Source organism: Perca flavescens, chromosome 14 (genome assembly GCF_004354835.1).
Source record: "Perca flavescens isolate YP-PL-M2 chromosome 14, PFLA_1.0, whole genome shotgun sequence".
Lineage (NCBI taxonomy): Eukaryota > Metazoa > Chordata > Actinopteri > Perciformes > Percidae > Perca > Perca flavescens.
Genome location: NC_041344.1, coordinates 19,903,466 through 19,924,883, shown reverse-complemented (window position 1 = coordinate 19,924,883; position 21,418 = coordinate 19,903,466). Strand labels below are relative to the sequence as shown.

General features: G+C 41.0%; 1 protein-coding gene across 4 annotated transcripts in view; it reads right to left on the bottom strand.

Moving 5' to 3' along the window:
- Positions 1-17,771, bottom strand: part of ctnnal1 (catenin (cadherin-associated protein), alpha-like 1) — a 51,619-nt gene extending 33,848 nt beyond the window's left edge. For all 4 annotated transcript variants that reach the window (XM_028597553.1, XM_028597554.1, XM_028597555.1 and 1 more), the window contains exon 1: positions 17,356-17,771. In XM_028597553.1, coding sequence (XP_028453354.1) covers positions 17,356-17,451 — 96 coding nt within the window. In that variant the 5' untranslated portion in view covers positions 17,452-17,771. The remainder of the gene's footprint in view (positions 1-17,355) is intronic.
- Between the last annotated feature and the right edge of the window lie 3,647 nt (positions 17,772-21,418).

Genomic DNA, 21,418 nt, shown 5'->3' with positions numbered 1-21,418 from the left:
GCCCGCCTCCTCAGGTCCAGGCTTTTTCCTGTTAACAGATTTTCCCAGTTTTTCCCTCCTTTTTATTGCCCACCTCTCTTGCTTTGCCTCTGCTTGTCCATGCACCTATGTGTTTTCTTTTCTTTTGTCTATTATGTAACCTTGTCCATTTACATTGTCGGTTTGTTGTATCTATGTAATCAAAACTGTAAAGCGTCTTTGAGTGTCTAGAAAAGCGCTATAAAAATAAATGTATTATTATTATTATTATTATTATTATTATTATAACATGATTTGCTAACTAAACCTTCATCTGTTCTCTTGCAGTTAAATCTCTGCAGGTGACCGTAACTTTCCCATTTAAGCTAAACCGACATCTAACCCCTGAGTAGTCAACTGAAATGTTTGCTCCTGGCTCCTCGTATGACTCACAGCACGGCGTTGTGTCAAACACTCTACTCTTTCTCTCCTGTTCCAGCTTTTGTCGCACCATGGCACAACAGCAAAGTGCTGCTGCAGTGTGCATCATCATTTTTTTCCCCAAGGAATTCAAGCTTGGTCAGATTAGCTGACTCACCAAGTAGCCCCTTGAATATAATGAAACATGCAGATTTGTTTTACTGAACAAAGCACATAAACCAATTTAAAAATGAGTATATCAATCAAAATATTTTTAAGGCTGACCATGCAAACTTGCTCGCTAACTTTTTTTTTTCATCCTTCGAAGCAATGTCAAAACTAGATTTCTTTAATGGAATATACATCATAAAATGCAACAGCAAGTCAAATGTTGGATGCGTTACTAAAATAGTTTGAATCTGTTCTGCCTTTAGTTGCTTTTCCTGCTGCGATTGTGAAGGGCAGTTGGCTCTATATAAACAGCAATCTGACAGTCTATCGGCTCGGCCTAAACACGTGTATGCAGAGAAGCCAAGACAAAAACAACAGAATAGATTGTAAGGTTGGCACACAGTAGACAAACACAATAAACCCAGCTCATATTTTTCCAGGGACCATTCACTGTCAAATTAATGACAAATATATTCCCACTTATTGCCTGGTATTACAGCTTGGCATTGATACTTGATGCTCTACCACTGTAAAAGTGTTCATAGCCTCTCAAGAGACGGATTTCCAAATAGAGGGATGGAAACATGGCCCAGGATTTCCAGATTACATATTTGTGATTGCTTCACATGAAGAAAAGTATTCATCTCCGGAGCTTGGCAGAAGACTGGCTTACCATTCATATGCCATAGCGGGGTAGTGTTTCATCTCAGGAAGTAGAATCTAAAAAGGAAAGCAGAGCAGGCTGTGTGCTACCTGGTACTCCATCATGGCTGTCTAAAAATAATGGGAAATCTATCAAGTCTTAAGTGGGCCCACTGAGGGCGCTGAGCAGAGCTCTCTAGAGTCACTCTGACCCGAGCCCGTTGTAGTTTACTGTGTGACAAATTTTGACAAACAAAATCTTTATTAAAACCCTAATCTTTTATCAGCAATTCCCAGAATACCCTTTTATTCAAATGTTTGGTTCCCATGTGAATGAAAGCCATATTTGATATTTGGGCAGATGTATTACTCATTGAAGTAAAACATGCATTATGGGACCCCAGTGACCTGGTTTGTTAGTGCTCTGACAGTAACACATAATCATTCTTGAAAGCAGAGCATTGCTACAGTGTAATCAGTCAGACTGATATGAGGTGCAGGAAGCCTAGAGGAACCAGCAACAGCTGATAAGCGAGAATGATAAACCTGGGAGAAAAACAGACGGATAGCTGTGATGGAGAGATAGACGGGAGAATAGCAGAGGGCATACAGTAAATAGCGGAAAAGAGGGTGGACAGCTAAGACGGAGAAAAACAGAAGGCATGGCCGAAAGGAGCTACACAGGAAACTAAGCAAAATTAGTTTTTACCAGCTTGCTCTACCGTATCCAAGAAGTGACACTGGGGATAGACGCGATGAGACAGTGTGACCTCTGATTCAATGGTCCTTGCTGGGGGGGGGTGCGGATCAATTTTTGCTCTGTTAACCACGATCCAAGGTTAACTGAGATGGGAAGGGGAGCAGAGGGAATCGATCTCCTCGGTTTGTACTACTGTTGTGGTTGACCGACCTCGTTTCTCTTTAAAAGCCTTTACAGGGGCGCCTGGGTAGCTCACCTGGTGAAGCGTGATCCCATATATAGAGGCTCAGTCCTCGACGCTGCGGCCACGGATTCGATTCCGACCTGCAGCCCTTTGCTGCATGTCATTCCCCATCTCTCTCCCCTTTCATGTTTAAACTGCCCTGTCACAAATAAAAACCTAAAATGCCCCAACAAAAATCTTTAAAGCCTTTACAGATGCAGGCGGGAGAATAGTGAATAGGAAAATCAGATTACAACTAATTTAATAACAATATTAAATTAAACAGTGCACCAAGAGGCACATCGTGAGCATGATTGACAAGCTGCGTCTTATCTATCACTGGCAGTTTCTCCACTGCTGTGCACTCTCATTTAACTGAGTGTTAAATATGAAGCTACAGGCAGCAGCCAGTTAACATAAAGACTGGAAACAGCTAAATTCTAACTAAATTCAGCTACCAGCACCTCTAAAACTCAATAATTAACATATTTTATCTAATTGGTATAATCCATGCTAAAATCTAAATGAAAAAAAATGTCAAGTTGTAGTTTTCAAAGTTGTTATGTATATGACAATTTCTGGGCCAGACACTGACTTTAAGAATTTGTACACATTTAACAAACAAGATAACTTGTTGTGTAGGGAGTGTGAAATGTGCTGGTGGATGGATTTTTTCAACTTTGGACAGAGTCCGGCTAGCTGTTTCCAGTCTTTGTGCTAAGATAACTAGCTCCTGGCCTCGGTTTCATTTTTACCGTACAGACAAGAGAGTGGCATCCATCATCTTATCTTACTCTCGGGAAGAAAGCAAATGAGCATATTTACCAACATTTCACACTGTCTCTTATGTAGAACTAAATTAAAGTGCCCATATTATGAAGAAAAATCACTTTTTCTGGGATTTGGGGTGTTCTTCTGTGTCTCTGGTGCTTCCACACACATACAAACTTTGAAAAACATCCATCCATGCTGTTTTGAGTGAGATACGGTTTCTGAATGTGTCCTGCCTTCAGTCTTCTAGTGAAATGTACAAAATCGGCTCGGACTGTGACGTCACAGTCTGAAACGCTAGCATGCTACGTCGTTCTCAATAGCAAAGCACTGCTACAACACACACAAGTTCACCATAATCTACAAAAGAACTACTTACATGTGCACCCTCATTTAGAAGTCTCCCAGCTAATCCTGCCTTGTAACGGACCAAAGTTTTTAGTGAGTCAAAATGATTCTTTATTTAGTTCATGTTGTATACATGAACATTATAAAAACACTCAAAAGCTCTCCTACCAAGATTATCTGATAGTCTGTAGTTGAAAGGGATCTTTTCTGAACTTGTTTTGAGTAAAGCACAATACAGGAGAGTTTTTTTGCGGTCATATAAATAATAAATCAATAAGTTTCCCTAGGCATTTCATTAGTGTAGCCCTGGCCTAATTGCTGGAGATGGGCTCAACATTTTTTCTACCAGTGTGTGGGTGATGATAATGGTGATGCACCTGGAATGGTGGGCATCTGCCGGGAGATGAATACCACTGACAAGAGCTCACTTTAAGGGTGTAAGAGTCAGTGAAAAATCCAAACATGCATCTTCTTGGTTATTTCAAAAAGATGTAAAATACTGTATAGCGCCTTAAAAAGGAAAGACATTTAAAATTACGCAAATCATAGTCTAAAAGAGATTAACAGGGTTCCAGAGTGTGAAGTCATGTCAGCTTGTAACAAAATGACAGAAAGAACACAGGATACTGAGAACACAAAGAATTTTTTACGTGGATCTAACTGCTATCATACTAAAACCAAGACAGCCTGACAGCACAGACATCTTTGATCTCAGCAAGTTTTTACCAAACATCCAAGCGTACTATCAAAGACATCTCTAGCCCAGGCAGCAGAGCAATGCAGATGAGATCCTACCCACTTGGAAATGTACACCTTATGCAGTTACAATTTTCTCCAGGCTACACTGGCCCCTTTGTTCCATAGAAGACCAGGTTATTTCATGCTGTAGACCTCCCCTTCATACTTTTGCCTGCATACATCTTTTACAAGGATATAGCAGTTGTTTAATTTGGCAAGGAAATAACAAAGGTAGAAAAACACAACAGAAAAAAAAAAACACTGAAACATCACATATTACATCTATATGTGAGGTATCTCAATCTCTCCAACAGATGCTGGCAAAATTCAGGGGAAAGTTTCATAACTTCCAAAAAGTGTGCCTCATGAAAAACCTTTTGCCTGGACACTGAAGTCACATTTCGTTTTACTAATTTAATAAGACTTGAAGCTCTGTAACATAATATTGATATAATTGTATTAGGTAAGTGGTTACTGGAATAGTAGAGGCAAAGAATTGTTTTTGCAGGCATGGCCTGTTGTCAGTGTCCATAAACAGACAACATTTGCATTTAATGAATAACAAAAGCCAACACTCGCAAGGTGCATTGTGATCTGTATTATGTACGAAAGCAGACAGGCTCTAAAAAGGCAACCATGAAAATTATTTTCTCCAACGAACTGAATAATATAGATCCAGCTCACCTTGTGAGATGACGCACCTTCAGAAAGAAACAAGGAAGAAATGTACATAGGCTGTAGGCCTGCACGATAAATCGTTATAAAATCGCGATCTTGATTCACCCGTTGGCGATTTAATTTTTAAACGACTTTGAATTTTTTTTTCTCCTTCAATTAATTTATTGAAAGCATTTCACATTGACATTAACATGTTTTAATTATGTAAAGACATGTTCAAGGAGTTCAGATAGAGCCTGTATCAGGGCCATATTTAGTTCAATGTGTTATGTCACTATTTTTGGTAGCCTACTGTACTTAATGGCCAGTATGTACTTTATTTTCTTTATTCATTGAAGCCTCTATGTTTACAGGCTTGTGGTGATGCACAATGTGCTATAGGTGCCAAAAAAAAAATCTATGTTTGGTAGCTGCCAATTGTTTTTGTCATGGTTCATGTGTGCAATAAACATTACACTTTGTGAGAAAAAAATTGTGGCAGAGAATCGTGATATCAATTCTAAGCTAAAAACATTGTGATTCATATTTTTCCCCGAAATCGTGCAGTCCTAATAGTCTGTAACAAATCTTTCTCTTTGAAACCTCTGGACCCAGACAATAACACATGGCCCAGAGCACTGTTCCTACTCTTTTCTTGCCATCTGACTCCAAACTTTGGTTATCCCCCTCCATGATATCTTTGTGTTGTTAAAACTTGATATGAAAGTAGTTGAAAAGGGCAAACTCCAGCTCCTGATAAGGTTCTATTGTATTCTTCATTCTGCTCCTCAATTATCTCAGTAAGGATCTCCTGGCCCGGCAGTATAGATTGATGAGTACCTGTGTAAAACCCAAAGAGGCGGAACTGTAAATCGATGCAACCAGTCAGAGAACTATCTCCAGATCCATCATCACCCAGCATCGTTTAGATGAAGTCAAAACCAAAACAATCAAGCTAATTAGAGCCTGCATCCTCTTTTTTCATCATCATCAGGTCGGTTTGTAAAACAGGACTCACAAAGCATTATCCTGAGCGTAAAATACCAGTCTTGAATATTTCTAAACTTCGAAGAAAAGCAGCCATTGCTCAAACAAACATTTGTCCCAGAGTCACTTTCTTGGATGCAACATAGCACGAAGACAACAGCCTGCTTCCACAACCTGGAGGTACGAAGACAACAACCGAGCTATTGGCAAGTCGCCCCCCTCAGGTTGTCTTCACACTGAGCCATGTTTAATGACTGGGTAATTATATAAAGTCCTCAACAGGCTGATCCTAACTGCTTGCCAACTCAGCCTCAAAAACATTCCATCAGTCATCATGACGGGTAATTACAAGTAATGGACAAATAATAGTGTGCGGTGAACAGTGTGTGTGTGAAAGTGGCTTAACCAGGCTCTGTGATAGGCTCCCACAGTGATGGCATGTTCTGCAGAGAGAAAATATGAATGACTGCAGTAGCTGCTTGGAGGACGCTGACCTAATACACCTGACACAATTGCACTGGCTTGCTTTTAATATAAAGGCTTGGTTTTTTTTATTGGAGAAGCAAAGTGACAAAGAAAAATGAAAAAATTTGTTTCTGACTCGCATATTGAAGCAAAAATCTAATTCATGCTAGTGCAGTGTAGGGCTGTCCTCGACTAAAGAAATTCTTAGTCGACTAACACCTATACGATTTTGTCGACTAATCGATTAATTGATTTAATTGACAGAGCTGTGCGCTTTGAGAGGTGGTTAAGACTAGAAAAGCACAATATAAATGTAGTTAATTAACCATCTGTAAAACTGAGTTTCTCCACAATTAATCCTACAAAAGCACCACTTTAAATCTTGTGTTTACCATAAATGTGCTCAGAAGTTTCTTGGAAATAAGTAATTAAGCATGAATAAGCATAAAAAATGACTAATCGACTAAAGAAATCTTAGTCGACTAAGACCAAAACGACTGATTGGTCGACTAATCGACTAAGAGGTGGCAGCCCTAGTGCAGTGCCGGTTCAAAACGTGCCTGTTGGGAACAGGCCGATAGCCTGGCCTCTGGCATTGCGGTTTGCAGCTTTCTCGAGAACTACTCATCCAAACAACTTCACACTCGAAACTGCTTGGGTCCTGAGCAATAAACCTGCCATGACATAGCGTCCCCTAGCAATCCTAGTGTATAAATGTCATTTGCTACATTTACTGCATTTTTGCGTCAACAGCTAGCTATTTGGGAGCAGGCTATTTCCGGGAACAAAAGCGTTCATTCCGAAAGTTATGTCACTAATGCTTGAATGAAATGTTTGAGTTTGCTACAGTGTAACACCTGGGGGTCTCTTTCTTCATCTTTTCTTGAATGTAGTGTAGCGAGTGACCGAGTGCGAGCTGTACCCAGCAAGCCGTTTGGCAGTGTAACAGTTCATAGGGGTCCTCTCTCAATACACTACACAGCGTGTACATAAAATACTCCTAATAAATATGTCCCATAGATCTCAAGAGCTTGACACTGCACTTCCTTGGGTCCTCAGAAACACACCCACTAAATGTGAAGTCGATCAGATGAACAGCTTTCAAGAAAATCGAAGGACAGACATACAGACAGACACTTCCATTTTAGTTAGAAGTGTCTGATCAAAGTGCTTAAATAATTCTCACATGCTACGTCCAGTTTCTGAGCCTCTGAAAATTCTTCATAGATGAAAGGAAAGAGATGGGAAGATAATATGTCAAGTGTGGAAGCAAGTCAACATGACAGTAAACTATCCCCAGAGTGTGACAAATCCACACCCAGAAGGAGAAGAAAGGTATTTCTAATAATGTGGACTTGAAGGTTTGACATTTGAGAAGAGAGACTTTAATGTGAATAGTGAATGATTGCATTAATAAATCAATGAAGTGTGTCAAACCAAACCATCAATGAAGGATAGTGGCTGAGCAGAATGATTCACTGATGAAAGTGGTGAGCGAACGAAGCAAGGCCAAGTTCAAGCCCTTGGGGGGAAAGGCACTAACTTATGCATACCAGCAGTATAAAGTGCTTAAAGGTCTTACCCTTTGAGATGTTGACCTTTGACCGCAGCCGTGATACTCCTATAAACAATACATGTACACAATTTTAGACAGCACTCTATTACACATTGTAGGAGCTTGAAATGTGAGCCCTGTGAAGGAATGCAGTCCCCCTGACTTCAGACTGCATAATGGCCTGTGTTTTGACACACCGACTCTCTCACACGCACACACTCATGGGAGGCTTAGGGAACATGCTTTCACTACATGACACATACCTTTGTTTCAAGTATTTGAAGTTGTGGTTAGGATCTATTTAAACCTTTAAAAAAAAAAAAAAAAACTAATTTTAACCAGTACCAGGAGCCTCTACATACACAAGTAGCGATCCAATCTAAACACGAAAATTAAGTCCCACACATAATAAATACTTGTATAACTTCAATCGCAAACTCTCACATTCAAACCCAAGTAAACTTTTTATCATCATCAACTCAAAAAGCTCCTTTCAGCCCTTCAGATAACAGACACGCTTGAATGTCCAGAACAACCGGAACATTATTTATAGAAGGTGAGTGACTTTAACTTATTTATAGGGGTTGGCACTCTGTGTGTGTGTGTGTGTGTGTGTGTGTGTGTGTGTGTGTGTGTGTGTGTGTGTGTGTGTGTGTGTGTGTGTGTGTGTGTGTCCGTGTGTCCGTGTGTGTGTGTCCGTGTCCATGCTGGGCTGTGTTTCCCGGCTGGCTGGCCCCTAGCTGTCACCCACCGACTCACCCAGAAACTGTGACAAGATGAGAGAACCCTCCAAATACTGATAGGGCTAGGTATCTTGTATTTTTCAGGTTATTGATAAGGGACGACCGTCACTAGGGTCGGACGATAGGACATCAGCAATAGGCTGAATCTTTGATTATTGGGACTTTTTGGGCCAATTTAAACTGCCTGTGGAATAGTTTATATAATGTGAGATTCTAAAAGAAGATTCACAATGCTGCGCCTTTTCTTCCCAGTTGCCAGCCTGTTGAATATACCCCCTACTGAAGCTATAAAATGGCCTGTGAAAACCTGGCTGCACGGTATTCGAGGACACAACCTGTTTGTTCTAGAAAAACTCTACCGCCACTGTGTAATCTCATTGGTATCAAGTTAAAATGATATTGTCCTATTCTTGGTACTAAATCTTTTCTCAATGTTTTAGATCATATCCGCTTACAATTGTGCTTGCAACACTGCATTGACTTCCAAAACTATTTCCCCTGAAGATATGTGTCAGTCACACAAAAGATGGTAAGAATACCACCATCTTGATCACTCTCAGGAATTCTGGCTGAGTTGGTTGCATGCTGCTCCCGTTGCTTTCCCTTAGAATAGGTGCAGGGCTGAGGATTATGTCTCAGTTTGCAGTACAGACAAAAAGGAAAAGATCCTAAGAGAAATGGTAAGACTGAACTTTTCAGCTCTGTGCACGACTTGTAGCCTCTAGCTAGGTTTACCATAGGCTGCATAATTAAGGAGGTGATACAGAGGCACTGGACTCTCTGGAGAGATTGAGATTAAAAAGGGAGAAAACAGGGGGCTAAGTGGAGAGAGATGGGAGGAAACTAAGCACAAGGCTGAAGACAAAATGAAAAAAGCAAGGGAGTAAGGTGTGTGACAGGAAAACTAAATCAGGAAATTGGGCAGAGACACAGAGGAAGGGAGAAGGCATACAAACAAGGTGCTATAGCATCTTACAGACTGATACTTCCTCACACTTCCTCAACACACTGAACTCACATCAAAGGGAAGGATTCCAGTGTGTGCTCATACAAGTTTTAATCTGCTGGGGCTTTTTTCACACTAAAAGTGATACTATTGCACAAGGTCAAAAGTCACTTTCTAATGTGCTTTACAGTACAATTTATCATACAATGGCTAATCAAACAACATTGATCAACATAGTTATATACCATAAGAAGAAGGTTGAAGTAACACAGCAGACTTGTTTGAAAGATGTTTGAAATTTCTGAGTATTCTGAATTAAAAACAGATAAGGGAATGTTTCGTATTCTGCGTTCTCCTTGTCCTTCACACTCTTTCTTCTGTCATGTCAAACCTCATCTGTTTAAAAGAACTCATTATCGAGAGGGGAGAAGTTCAAAAAACGCTGAAAGAAAGCAATTAACACATACAAGCCAGACTGACGGAATCCTCTGTGGTACAGTATGTAATGTTGCTGCTGCTGAGAAGGAGACAAGAACAAACATGAGCTTGGAGAGCTTTGGGATGCACGTCAGATATTTCTGTTTTGTGTCACCTTAAAAGACGGAAATCGTTAAAAAACAAAAAATGATATCCTGTAATACTCTCCTATCCAGAGCAAACAACATCAAGTGTCATTCCAGATATCCTAATCCAGTGGTTTCCTAATTTTGTTTTACCATTATATCTTAGAAAACCTTTTTTTGTCTTTTAGAAATGTTTCAATTGCTTTACGAAATAGTGATACTATGACATACGAGTAGGATAGGATCATGGAGTATTGGTTTGGCCTATCGCATAGAGCCGAGGTTTTCTGTGAGGCGCTCCTCCCCAGGGGGGGCGCAGAGGGAGAGACGTGAGGCAAAGTTACCGCGTGAGGTGAAAGGCAAGTAAGGTACTTTAGGTACCAAAATCCTTTGAGTCCAATTGCCACAATTTGAGTCAAATATAAATATGTACGCTTTCTCAGAGTCAGAACACATGATACACATATTTTTGAATTCAGTGTGACTTCTGAGGATATCATTCTCTCCAATGTCCATCGTGACTTCAAGAACAATAATAGTAATGACTAAATCCATTAATATAAACGTTTTTCATGTTGCAGTATCAGTATTTCTTAGAGTAGACAGAGTAGGCAAGTGTTGGGGGACACAGTTGTCTCAATTTTGTCTGGGGACCCACAGTGTCAGACTTAGAAAACATCCGGCAAAGAAAGAATGAGTCACAGTGGTGTAGTATCCTCAGCTAGGACCAGATGTGAAGAAAATATCTAAGGTATCTATTATTGAAATAGCTTACTCTATGGATTACACACTTTGCTGCAATTTCGTGCAACATTTTATACATTTTTAGACAACCTCACAACTGGCAAGGTGGCTTGCCTTTTACAGAATTTGCAATGCTTTCTCCTAGCATGGCCCAGATCCCACATTGTGAACAAATGTCCCACTCAATGTCATGTGCTCAAGACTGGATTTATCACTCCACCGAGCCAAGAAACTGCCAAAAGAAAAGCATTTGGAAACAAACAACTGCCTGCCAAATACTGATCTGTTTACCTGTGGTTGTCCAGGCAGCAGACAATATAGATATGTTCTGTGATATCTCTGGCAATACTTGACAGGACGAGTGGGAGGGTACATGCCTACAAGATTACAGTAAGTGGGCTGTCCTTTCACACTCATCTGCCTCCTCCGTCCAGACAGCATGTGCAGTAACGCATCATGTTTCTGTCCATCTTTATATCTGTGTACCTGCTTTCAGTGTTGCCAGAGCCAAGAATAATAGGCAAGGCAAGGCAGCTTTATTTGTATAGCAAATTTCAGCAACAGGGCAATTCAAAGTGCTTTATATAAAAAACAGGAGGCAAAATATATAACAGCAAGAAAGGGAAACGGTTGTGCTTTTTTTCCTCAAGTTCACAGATGGCCTCTGTGCGACTACAGAGTAATTAATGTCAATAAGTATGTCCTTGTCTGTGCTTCTGGGCGTGTGTTTATGCATCCGTTTCAATCTACGGGGTGCTTCCAGTGAGGATGGACAACACAAAACACCATGCTACATTAGGCACCACATCCCTGCTGATAGAGATCTCTTCCTGTGTGCGCACACTTTGAGATAAGATGTCTCATCGCTATCTAATCATCATAAACTAAGAGTATACTGTAAATAAGGGCTGGTAATGGGCCAGACAGCTACTTGTATACTTAACAAGAATGCCTCTAATAGCCTTAGCAGGCCTACGTGGGCCCTGGCTACGTACGTAGGTACATGTGGAGACACAAACCCTACGCCGTAGCATGACGTGCACCAGCTACAGATTTCCCACCGTGGTCAGAAAGCACAGGAGAGACACTTTGTTTCTCTCACTATGCCTCTAGAGTCGGTATTCGCTCTGAAGCTAATCGCCGTCACGCTCTCACTCTGACTACCATACACATGCCGGCCCTGCTATCCTCTTAAAGAGATCGCCGCACACACCAACGCACAATTATAAACTTCAGGCCACTTACATAGGCTACGGGCGAAAGCTCTGCGTGGAGCCTCCGCAGAACCATAAATCACGCTTTAGGCTGGGTTATTTGGAGGGTTCGGGTGCACATATGCAATCACTCACGTACACATACATCTGTGCACACACAAAAATACACAACTTTCTCCTCATGTGGAAGTACAGTATATTAGCAAGGAAGAGGTCAACAGATCGATATGTGAGACAGACCCTTTTATTGGCACTTAAAGAGAACAGCGATCTGTAATGACTTTCCTGATAGCAATAGTGAGAAAAGTGAAAGGGGGAGGACAAGGGGGAAAGACTGGTCATGCAAACTGCAAACTGTTTACGTGTGCGTGTGCGTGCGTGCGTGCGTGCGTGCGTGCGTGCGTGCGTGCGTGCGTGCGTGTTCTCAGAGAGATACAAAAAAACTGGAATATGAGAGAGAGTGAGGGTGGGAGGTTTAGGGTAGTGAGTGTAATCATCAAAAGAAAGAATCTGAATTCTCTAAACGGACAAAGTAAGCTGACTAATGCAACCACTTTACTAGAAGGGGGAGTAAAGTGTAATCACATCTCATTTCAATTTGATGACACAGGGTTGTTGATTGATCAAGAACTTGCCTCAAATCCTTATTTACACAATAAAAATGTGAGTCAGGCTTACTGTGATTTATATATTTGATGTTTGATGTGGCGGCATTGTGGTCTGACCTGCACTAAAAATGTGTTATCACACGTGTTTTAGTCGAGGCCTTAAATGGTCGAAGGTGACATGGTCATGATGGCAATACACAGCACACAAAAAAATGCAAGTGTCTACACATGAAACCTCAGACACTGGCACCACAGATTCATTTTGTTTCAGGCGTCCACGACCAAACAACCACACATACCAAAGTATGCAGATACAAACACACAAACCACACTCACACGGCTTATTTTGTCTCATTCCCAGGAGGCCAGTATATTTCGGTCTGCGAATGTGTATGCGCACGCATGCATGCTTGTGGCGCACTGTAATCCTCATGCGGTTTCACCTTCATGCCAGGGACCCATTTGTCTTCATTATCATCATACGGCTGGAGGAAGCAGATCTGTTAGAGCTCATGGCAAGAGTAATGCCCCTCTGTCTGGGTATAAAAAACAACTTCACTACCTCAACGTTTGTCATGTCACCCCTCCACAGGACCAGGAACATTGTAAAGGGAAATAGTGCCTTGTGCCTCAATAAAACTGCATTTCCAGAAAGAAGAATTTACAGAGCTGTTAAGTGAGGAATGTGTTTATGGAGTGCTTTTTTGTCCACGTTTTGTATAATGCGGAATTTATGTGACATAATGCTAATGCTCTGAACAAAACACATTCTCAAACTTGCCACTAAGCTTTTGTTTGGGTAATAAATATGGACGTTCAATCCAGTTTGTTAGCAAATTGAACATGGAAAAGTTTTTTTTACCCACAATCCTTTTAGCACATCAGACAGCAAAATTACAAGCACCACAGAACCCCTGGAAGCATGACAAAGTTGACGCTAACAATCTTGGACAGAGACCGGATTTTTCAGACCCAATTATATTTGAAAATCTTTTAAGAAACTCCTGGCTTAGCCTTGCAAAAAGAAAGCTAAGTAATCACAAGTATGTCATAAGTGTTTAAATGTTAACAGATCTGATCAAAGTCTCAGATAATGCTTTTGCACAGATGAGATATATATATATACACATACCCTAGACCTTCTGAGTTCCCACACATCTTTACCTCACAACAACAGCCTTGCACCTCGTCAGCCTGAGGACCACCATGTTTGCACCTACTCAGGGCTGGTGTGTTTTTACTAAAAAAAAAACACCTCAATTATAAAAGCCAAGGAACAAGGAACACACACACACACACACACACACACACACACACACACACACACACACACACACACACACACACACACACACACACACACACACACACACACACACACACACACACACACACACACACACACACACACACACACACACACACACACACACACACACACACACACACACACACACACACGTTTCCCTTCCCTCTGTGTGATACCCATTACATTTTTGACCACCACCAGAGCAATTCATTACTCTCGCCATGCCCCTCACAATGCAAGTCCATTGGTATGGAGATGGCTGTAGCAGAAAATGGGAAGTAAAGCACAATAGTAAATTCCTATCTCAGGAGAGTGCTTCTGTTAAATCAAGTAACAGCTTGAAAAGGGTTAAGTGTATGGTCAAATTGATAGGGGATACAGATAAAAATCATCCAGGTGGTCAAATTACGAAAACAGGACACATTTAGACACCATTTGCATAAACCAGGACTCAATGACAGGTGAACATACAAGCAAGAAAAGAGAAGAGGTAAGTGAGGCTGTGTGTGTGTGTGTGTGTGTGTGTGTGTGTGTGTGTGTGTGTGTACGTAGTGCAAGTCTGGGAGACTCCCAGGCCTATAATTACACCCTGGTGGGAGAGAAGCTGATAACAGAGGCCTGAGGATATCAACGTCATGAGGAGAGGAGAGAAGACAACATGATACCTTATCAAACACCAGTTTTTCTCACTGACACTGCTTTTCATTTCCTCCTTGATAGTTATCTAATGAACCCTACAGCACACGAACACACACACACACAGCTCCGCTTAAAAGAAAAGCTGCACAAAACAGCCCACACAGTTTACACTGGCTATAATGATTCAATTATAGCTCATGTAAGCCAATACTCATTCTCAGAACTGTCACATAAACACCAACTGAGTTATCTTACTCACATTAAGGTGGTAATGAGAGTTACCACCACTGCAATAAACATCATTATCTCTAATAACCACTGGCACATACACAGGTTGGACAGATTTCTTTTGGCAATTTGATTCTGTGCACATTCCTCAAACACCCCAACATAGAAAGTGATAAGGCTTATGTTGTTCTGTAAATGCAAGAAACAAATAGCAGCAAAATCCCTTAATCTTCCTGTTCTATTCCTAGTTCCTATTACACACTTCTGGACATTAACCAAACAATCATAAAAAACTTTATTATCATGTAAAATCCATGTCAGTTACTTGGGATTTATTTACATTATCGATTAATCTACTGATTATTGTATCCATTAGGCGATTCATAGTTGGGTCTATATCAGAAAATTCCAAAACAAAAGTCCATCACAAGTTCCCAGAGCTCATGGTGACATCTTAAAAAACAGTCCCAGAAATATTCATTTTAATATAACAGAAGATAAAGAAAACAAGCCAATATTCACATTTGAGAACAATTGTTGCTGTATCTGTTAATCGACTTTTGCAGTAATTGGGCAATTTGTGATTTTATGACCACACTGGATCAAAAGCACTCACAGCAGGTGAAACTAATGTACCGGTCAGCACCTAGTGAGTGACCGTCCTCCGGATGACATCACAACACCAATAAAACATTACATATGGAGAATGTAAGAATGCCCAAGGGGATGTTTCTTTTAGCATTGCAGAGCTTTGTTGCTATGGGGACAAGCCTCACACTGAGGAAAAAAAAGAAAGTTAGTTGTCCTTGAGGCCCACTGTTCATCAGTGGACCGTTATATGCTGAATGCCATTGATATATACAGAATATTCTTCTATACTTCAGACTGAAGCTCAGCAAGTCTTTCTCAGCAGGCAGATAAGTTTGCTGCAGGGTAAATATTATTAAGATAATGCAGAGTACAGCAGATTTACTGAATGCTTTTGCACAATATTACAGCAGTCTTTACTAAACAGTAACAGTAACTGCTGTTTGCATCACATCACCTTACCTGCATTTACCCTTGATTTCTCATACTGTATAACCAAACTTGTAGGGCTGTGCTCGATTGAAGAAATTCTTAGTCGACTAACACTCATTCAATTGTATCGACTAATCGATTAGTTGATTTAATCAAAAGATCTGTAAATTGAGTTTCTCCGCAAAGAGTCATGCAAAAGCACCACTTTCTTCTTGTGTTTACCAGAGATGTGCTCGTACGTTTCTTGGAAATAAGTCATTCAGCATGAAAAAAGCATAAAACATGACTAATCGACAAAAGAAATCTAAGTTGACTAAGACCAAAACGACCGATTAGTCGACTAATCGACTAAGAGGGAGCAGCCTTACAAACTTGTTGGTGTACTTTTGAAAATCTAAATGAACAGGCTACACAGAAAGCACATGCCCTACCAGATATCCTTTTATGATAACTAACCCATACAGTTCAGGATGGCCTACATCTTGCAGTGCAATGAGAGGGAGGAAGCAGGCTTTCAGCGTTCACAGGGGGAAGGACAGTGTCCGGGACCTTCCACCGTGGTATTGTCCAGACTCTGTTAACCCACCAGTGAGACACCTCTCTTTTCCACTGTCTCTCAGTGGAAACAACAGAACCTTTACATGTCTCTCCCTTTCAGCCTCCTGCTCAACAAGGGGATATTAGCATTTATAAGACTGGTGGTCACTCCAGTATTCAGGAGATGCAACCCACCTCCCAGGAAACAAGAGTGAAAAACAGCCATGGTCATGTTAAAAGCAGAAGCTTTGCAAAATGAATCATCTGCTATTGTTCCTATAATGGAAATGAACAGCCTAAAATAACATTACTGCTTAACAAATCATTACAAAACAGCCTTGGAATTTGCAGCCTACTATGTTGCACTATACAATAAAATGATTAATTAAATAATTGACCTAAACGCCTTGCTTTTAAAGCTGGGGCTACTGTTTCGAGTGTGCAAGAGAAGAGTTGATGAAAGAGTGCAGTGGCTTTAAGTGGGTCTTTCTTCTCCTTCTGTTTATTGAAAAACAAAACACGTGCCTCAAAGTGACCCAATTAGAGAAGTGGGAGTCACAGTGCAGTACAGGACTGGCAAAGGGCAGCACACTAGGCTACTTCTGGGAAAAACTAGTATGCCCTGTTGAACAAAATATTTTCTCAAAGTGTTATGAGGAATTCCAGAAGAGTTTCTGGTGGCCTCCAGGCAGCTAAATACAGGATTAATATCACAGAGATTAACATTTTTTTTTGGATGGCTGATCATTGGTTTAATTGCTCCCATTTACAGTACAGAGTAGCCTAGTATGTAGCCTAATAGCTTACGCATAACAACAAAACTGTGTCTTTAGTCTAATTTTGTCTCAGTGGCTGTCTTACATGTAGAAGGTTTTGAGTTATTAAGACTTTGCTGTGTGCAACTCGTAACGAGCTACCTTTATTGATAACAGCAACGACACCAGTAGGCTACAACATAACAACTTATAATAAATTAAACCTCGCGCGGGACAGTCTTTAAACACAGCACGAGAGGGAAACATGCAGACAGTCTCCGTGTACATTCAGCGAGTAAACACGAGAATCAAAGTTAGCCTCATGTGTGCGAACACGGCTGCCAAAGTTCACTTTAAAGTACAGTGTGCTCAGAAAGAACAATACAACGCTTGTTTAACGTGTATAGTACTCACCTGCGATACTAAAGGAATAAGCGTCTGCTCCACAGAGCGAGTTTTGATTTCCAGACCGGAATCAAAGTTACTGTTGCCGCACGGAGATGAAGCCATTCCCGCCGCACTCTCCCTGCCTGACACACAACGCACTACTGGGTTTACTAACAGCCTTTCCCTTGCTGTTTCGCAGTTGCAAACTGGTGTAACGGACCTGCTATTGCACACCGGGATTTCTAACTTGATTACAGAGTCGTTTATCGAGTGGCTCTCTACGCACGCACGCTGTTTTAATCCACTTTGGCTCGGTGGTTGTGCCGCTGCTCCCGCTAATGTCCATGTAGTTTACTCAACGACAGGGAGCGGACTGCAGCACACCACTGTGGGAAACCACACACACGCACGCACCACAGCACGCACATGCACCTTCAGGTTCTCACTGCTGGCACCTCAAGGCTTTCCGAAGTGCAGTTCATTATTTTGTTGATAATCAGGATGGTGGCTATGATTTTAATCCGCCTGTTCACTCACCGCAGTTATGTAACCTAATAGCATACATGGCGAAACATTCTCAAATCAGACACATTTAAATACAAGTATTTGAAATTGAAACATCAGTAGGCTAGTGCATCTATCTGATTTGGCGTGCAAAATACAAAGATTTGATGTGATATAGCCTATAGGACTTTTTGATTTGAAAATGCATCAACCAGTCATGCAAATTTCAGAGGAGGAGTTTTAGATTAAAAAAAAAGAAAAAAAAAGAAATCACAATCCACCCATCCATCCATCCATCCATGCAGATTTCAGAGGACTTTGCATCCAGTGCCCTCCAGAGAGGCGTGATGCTTTCCTCACAGCACAGCAGCTCTGGTTTGAGACAAAGAATCCACACATTATCCCCTGGAGTCTGAGAATCCCTTATCATCCTCACCAAATACACACCAGATATGCCAATCAAACCTGGCTGCACTGACTGGAATGCAGTGCCTATTTTGACTTTTTTTTTTTACCTTTTGTGAGTCTGGGGAAAGCATTTATTTTCATGATCTTACCAACTGAGGCGCTGTAGGTTACCCAGGATCTAAAATGTGGAAGGGGTACTAAAGTGGTTCCAACACATTTCATACTGCTGGTTTGGGTTGGAATCAGTGAAATCGCAAACAAATGTCAAAAATATAATAGGGCAGCTGCTGTTGTTTTGAAATCTAAAACAAACTGGAACACGCAGATCTGGCTGGATTTTTTGTCTGCTCCAACTAAAAGAGAATTATCCTCTGTGGATTTTGAAAAGACGACAAGTGCTGAAAATCTGTTTACAAGAGCTTAGTGTGAACCCATCAATAAAACTCATCCTTTCAAAAAGAGGTGTGTGTTTGAGTTGTGGATTGGTGGACACATATTTCTTTGTTTTCTTACAAATTGTATTACTTTTCATATAAGCAGAATGAATTGATGCAAGATGTAAGGTACACAGGGTATAAATCCCTCACTCCTCATTTAACCATTACCGACAGTCAGCACACCCCCACATTTCTCCACATTTCCCCAGACTGCTTTCACAATGCGGATATCAAGATAGGAAAAGAAGTTCAAAAGAAACTCATAAATGCCAAAAGGGGTAAACCAAAAACATCAGCAATATAACAGAACCTTTTGTTTTTTGATGCATGATAAAACTCACAAAAACAGGTTTATATTTGCTTAAGATTATTTGTTCCTGAGAGAAATTGCAGGATTTAATTTCAAACAAACTGACTGACTTGGAGGTTATGATGACTCATATGGATGTTGTTTCTAGATGCAATGATTTTCATGTGGGCATAAGACGATTCAACATCCCTACTCATACAGTTGTTAACTATCATAAATGTGTCTAATTTGTCTGCATTAGAGGTTCTTTAAATTTTGCATCACATTCTGGTAACACATCCTTCCTCTTCTTATTTAGTGACCCAGTGACTTGTATCCATAATAGGACTCAAATACTTTATTGCCGCCTGGATCCGAGCCTGACCAAACTATTGCCAAATTCTCTGTATCCTCAAGTGGCTCCAGTATTTCTAACTTTACAAGTGCAGCCACTGCATGAGTAACACTTCATATTACAAACACACCAGATGGCTGAGAGCAGATATGGTTTATAAGCACTGTGGGACTGTTAGTGAGGGCTTTTGCTGCCTGCTTTATCATCAACTATGGTGGATGGCTCGCACTCCGTGTCAGCAGAACAGACAATGGCTGTGTGTGTGTGTGTGTGTGTGTGTGTGTGTGTGTGTGTGTGTGTGTGTGTGTGTGGCTGTCTGCCACTCTCAGCCCCAGCCAGTATTTATTTAAAACCCCAGAGCTATGCTTTAGTTACTCTCCCTGTTTACATAGGTTTCACTCCACACACACACACACACACACACACACACACACACACACACACACACACACACACACACACACACACACACACACACACACACACAGCATCCTTATGAAGGCACGCAAGCTGACTGGCTGCTATGAGCAGACGGACTGTGTTCCACTTTGATAAATGGCTCTACTACTAACTAGATAATATCTGTATGTTTTTTGTTAATCTGCCGTGAGGCTCTCTTCCAAGAGATACGATGATAACAAGCTCCACTCGGGCTACTTGCATTGTGCTGTATCGACCTGTGCTGGTTTAAATAATTCTACTCACAGCAGATACGTTCAAGAGGCAGAATAATAAGATAGGAAATATGATACATCCTCACCATTTCAGTGGAAATAGTTTAGTTATCACCAAGACAAATTGCCTTCTATCCACAAGCTCAAACAAACAAAATGGTGCGCATATTCTCATTGAGTTTGTTTGTCAGTGCCATAGTTGAGAAACAGACTTGTTTTTCTAAACAGTATCTCTTTTGTACTGGAATACTAAATATTTGCTCCTCTGCCTCTAATCTCTTCAGGCACATTGCATTTTGCCTGAAACCCCATAGAAGGTACCGTAAGTCTATGGGAAGGGAAGTCCCTTTTGTGTATACTTATCTGCACAGTCCAAGAGTATTACTCATTAAATAAAAGATGCTAACAGTATGCACAGTGTGATTGTATTGCTAACAGCTGCTCTCTCTCTCTCTCTCTCTCTCTCTCTCTCTCTCTTTAGAAGTGCTGACTTCTCTTCTCTCTCTCTCTCTCTGGATCATTCCTTCTGGCTGTACAGCTCCAGGGACAGGAACTGCTGAGCCTGAGGAGATAGTGATTTTGCACATTGCAAGATGTAAAATGAGTGCACTCAGTCATATTCCCCTGTTGGATAAGTAGATTGAAATTTGGGATTCAAAGGGAGGATTGTGGTGGAATGTTCAAGGACACACACCCCCACCCCCTGCATTTTAAAACGTAAAAAAATGTCTGTCTATCTTGAGTAATATACTTTTTACATATACACTGCTGTTTTTGATGATGGCCCTCTTCATGTATATTTTATACAAGATTATGTTTTGTATGTGGTAGTTTAACACTCTGTGTTTGGTATCTAGTTTTCACACCACAATTCACACAATAACATGTACCTCTGGGGAACCCTGAGCCTGCATGTCAGATGAACTAAAAGGAATATCACTCAGAATACTTGCACTTCAGGCTAGCGTAGCTTTCACAGGGACCTGCAGCTGAACTCACCCACTTACAACGTTACAGTGACCAGAGAGGCCCCTGTGAAAGAGTTCAAACTGAGGTGAGCTGCCCTGGTTGAATATTTAGTTGGCTGCACACTGTTTTTACTGTCTGACCCTGAATAGTTTTACAGTTTAAAGCTTCAGGAGTTGTTTAGATGTTAAATGAGTTTAATCCCGGCTGGTTTACAGGTGTTTATGTTAAGATGGACTGGTCAGAAAGGATTACACTGCTGCCAGTGCTAATAATATGGACCACGGAATGATAAAAATCGGACATTTAAATATGTCAAGGGGCAGTGCTAATAAGGAAGGGGTCATCTGTCTGTCATTTACAGCTCTCACCCAGCCAAATAGGAATCCTCAGGGACAAGGCTAATTTAATTGCACGTAAACAAACAAGGCAGCAGCAAAGTGCCACAGCAGACACC